This window comes from Mesitornis unicolor, unplaced genomic scaffold (genome assembly GCF_000695765.1).
Source record: "Mesitornis unicolor isolate BGI_N332 unplaced genomic scaffold, ASM69576v1 scaffold21874, whole genome shotgun sequence".
Taxonomy (NCBI): domain Eukaryota; kingdom Metazoa; phylum Chordata; class Aves; order Mesitornithiformes; family Mesitornithidae; genus Mesitornis; species Mesitornis unicolor.
In genome coordinates this window covers 1,822-5,786 of record NW_010181059.1, presented here as the reverse complement: position 1 = coordinate 5,786, position 3,965 = coordinate 1,822, and the positions used below count along the sequence as shown (strand labels likewise).

The 3,965-nt window shown below is 40.6% G+C and overlaps 1 protein-coding gene across 1 annotated transcript in view; it reads left to right on the top strand.

Annotated features, from left to right (window-relative positions):
* The window catches only part of AP3M1 (adaptor-related protein complex 3, mu 1 subunit), a 10,785-nt gene extending 7,140 nt beyond the window's left edge, over positions 1–3,645 (top strand). Inside the window, 2 exon segments of the mRNA XM_010183304.1 lie at positions 1,276–1,420; positions 2,576–3,645. Of these exon segments, the coding sequence (XP_010181606.1) occupies positions 1,276–1,420; positions 2,576–2,676 (246 nt within the window). The 3' untranslated portion in view covers positions 2,677–3,645.
* Positions 3,646–3,965: the final 320 nt, after the last annotated feature.

The following is a 3,965-nucleotide window of genomic DNA, read 5'->3' as shown; positions in this document are numbered from 1 at the left end:
CCTACAGCATATGTTTATGAATTAAAATTTACTTTTTCAAACTTCGATACACACCAGTTGTGATTTCTGGTTTTGTCAGTCTCTGTTTCCTTTTCTTCCTCTCTTTTCCCCTGCTCCTTCAGCCCCCTGATATTTGTCTTTAATGGTTGCAGCAGTATTTTGCTGGTGGTTTCAGTTATGGTATATTTTGCATTCTGTGTTCTTTAAAACATGCTTATCTGGAGAAAATGCAGTAGAGTCGAAAATTGGTAGCCAGAAAACCAGGGAGCAGGAGATGAGGAAAAAAACCTCTTCCAAAAGATCTGCCTGAAGACACAGAGGAGGTCACAGAGTCTGGAAAAACTGTATCTTGGGAGTCCTGCTTTCTTGCCTCTGAGATGGGGTTTGAGACCTACATTTCCTAAAGCTCCTGAGGCTTTTTAGTACCCAGGAACCATTTTGCTGAAATGCGGTCTGAGCCAAACCATTCTGCTGGCTGTAACACTGTTCTCTGAGCTTTCTGCTGCCCTTGGAATATCTCAGTCAGCAATTGATCTGAATTGTAACTGAAAGCTCTCTAAGCAATACTTTGTTTCAAAAAGAACAGACCTTGATCTTTTAAAAACACCAACAAAAACACTTGGAAGTCTCCTTTCCACTCTGCAGAAATAAATTACTGTGTTTTCATCAAGAGTTGTGATAACTAGGTGGATTGTAACTACAAAACTTTGTAGAAATAGGGAGAACTGAGGTTTTTCTGCATTTATCAACAATTTTCAGTTTATGGTAAGAACAACAAAACCCCAACCTCTTGTGGGTGAGTAAAGGGCTAACTTGGTTTCCTTTATCTATCTTAAAAGTGTAAGAACCAGTGGGAAACGAGCGACCCTTAGGAAAGTTACACTAGTTTAAACATCTCCTTTTGCCAGGTGCCTTGCTGCTGTCCTCCTCATTCTCGTGTTTAAGTTCCTATGGCCTTTATGCTGGTTACTCTCCCTGCTTTGTGGATCTGCCTGTCCCAGTCTGACAACAGGAACAATCACTGTTGCTAAGGGAACAAGATGTATTAAGTGCACAGACCAACTAAGAAACACCGTCAGAGCAGAAGAAATGCCGGGAAAGAAAGACACTGTACCTGCAGAAGCCCTAACCGTGCCATCTCCCAGCTGATGGCATAAATCTCAGAGCTACCAGGCTGCATTCTGTACCCGGGCTGCAAACTAAAAGCTTAACGTGAGCTTGATCTCATAGGTTGTTTCCTAGAAAGCTGCTGCTACTCTTCTCTTTCCTGACCAGGTGTTAACATGGGACGTTGGCAAAATTACCCCTCAAAAGCTACCAAACCTGAAGGGCATAGTGAACCTGCAGTCTGGAGCCCCCAAGCCAGAGGAGAATCCAAGTTTAAATATCCAGTTTAAGATACAACAGCTTGCGATTTCAGGTGAGTGGGTGGGTGTTCTTTGAAATCGGTACTGACGGAACAAGTCGCAGTAGGAAATTAAGTGGGGAAACTTAATCTTTTAATTGGAGATGCTGATATGAAGTCAGCTTGGTCCAAAAAGGTAAAGTCTGATCTACCGAAACCTGACAGTTACCCTTACTGGAAGACTTCCTTGCTGGGAATTGTGAATTCCCAACTGTTTTGCTCAAGAAAGATGGAGAAGTGCACAGAAGAATGGATTTTTCTTTGTTGACTTGTGCATTAATCATCCGAATTTATCCTTTTAGTGAAGAGTGATGGATGATGATTTAGCAAGCCTTATACCACTAAAGCCTTTTCTTGTAGTCAAAAAAACTCAGTTAATTTTAAAGAATATCCTTCTTTCCTTCTGGAGCTGATTAGTTTTTCATCTTCAAAACAATCTGCAAGTAAAGTCAGAATTAATTCTATAGGGTAAGTTCAAAAGTAAATGTAAAGCAAACAAGGCCTCAGTGTGAAAACAAATTGTGCGAGTTGTTCATGCATGAAATGCTTCTGCAAGCAAGCTTTGCAGGATTAAGATACTAACAGAGCAAAGACTCACACTTGAAAAGGAGGACAGCTGAAGGCAGTAGATGAGAACTGGTACATGCCCTACCTTTCTAGGGTGGTACCAGGCTATGGTCCTTTTGCTTCCTAGACTACTTTGCTGAGCTAATAACGGTTAGTCCTTGTGTAAGAACAGAATCCTGCAGTTTCCTCTTAAACTTGCAACCCACTAGTTTAAATATAGCAAAACAGACTGGATCCAATGGCTGGATGCCAGAGATAATGGACCTGCGAGAAAACAGGGTACAGCTTGAAACTGTCAGGTGATTAATAGCTACTGGCATTTCTCAATTGATAGCAGAGGGACTGCTGGTCCTTGCAGTTCTGATTTAGAGTGAAAAGAATTCATCTGCATTACTGGAAATGAATGCAGTGCATCGGAGCTGTGGGAGACACACGCACTGGTTCAGTGGTTCATCCCTTGGCTGTTGGCTCACTGAGTAGAACAGACTAAAGTTGTTGCCCTAACCAATCTCACGTGCTTCAAAAAAAGCAGGACTTTTAAACAGACTGACATGATTTCTAGCATTCTGCTTTTAATTTCATCCTTGTTTTTGTCTTTTTTAGGACTGAAAGTGAATCGCCTAGACATGTATGGAGAAAAATACAAGCCTTTTAAAGGCGTTAAATACATTACAAAAGCAGGAAAATTCCAAGTCAGGACATGAGAAGATGCTCTGCTTCCAAGAGGAAATTCCCCTTAGAAAAAAAAAAACAAACAACAAAACTTGACTGCTTAGTGACTTATGTTGCTATTAATTAGGTGCCAATTAACGAATAGACATTGATTAGTTTGGGATCAAAGCATTTGTGCACAGCAGCTCTTAAAATGAAAGCATAGCTTAGGTTTTCTTAATATGGCTTTAAAATAAGGTACTTTTTTTCTAATACACCTTCACTTTTTTTACTGAATTGTTGTGCTGGTGAATAGTTTGATAGAGGTGATCCACAAAATGTCGCAAACACTACACTGCCAGTCAGATACCAAAGCCCAGCGGCCAAGCACATTACGAAGGCCAGACAGGCCACAGGAGAAGTCTTGTGGTGGCACCTCTTGCTGCTGCAGCTGCCTGCAAAAGAAAACTCGGCTATTCTCACTGCCAGCTGCAAGCTGGCCTTCCACAAAGCATCACGTAAGCCCTTCAGAAATCGAGAGCAGCAGTGAGAGGGGCAGGGGTTCTGCAGGGGCCTGGGGACATAGCAAGTGTCACTCTCAAGAAAGAGCTTCTGATGAAGGACAAAAAATAATTTCCGTGTTGTTTACAAGAAATCACCTTTCTTAAGAAGCATTTGCCTTAATCAGCTTTCATTTGTGCCATCTGCAGATGAGCTGATAAAAATAACATTCTGCATTAAATCTGGGAGGCGATTGTTGCTTCAGTAATCCACTTTCTTTCCATTCAATCTCATCATTGCCATCATTTTTTTTAAGAATACAGTTGCAGAGAGTAAGATCTATTTTTTATGTGAAGCCTTTGCTTTGATTTAGATGTTCCACTTGGTCGAAGTGGATGCCACCAGATTTGTGCCATGTGTACATTGGAGCGTAGCTTTTTAGATGATAGCACAATAGAAGTGTCAAGTGTATTTAATGGTTGTGTGCTTTAATGTTATGAAATAAAGGGAACTCTACTGCATATCCATCTTCTCTTGTGAAATGCTCGTGCTACTGTAAACTATTCATGATGCTTTTAGGGAGGAGACATCTGATACACAATTAAACGATGACCATTTTCTACATCTTTAGTAAACTTGGTCACTATTTAAAATTTAAAAAGGGCATTTAGGAACATATCAGGTAAACTCCCTTTCGTGTTTTTTGTTTTTAAATGGAGGCCAATTCATGTTTATATTATGACATTTCAAAGACACAACAGCGATGATGCAAAGCTGACTAAACTTGTCCTTAAACATCAACAAAAACTTGTTATCTCTGTAAACCCATGGGTGCTCCACA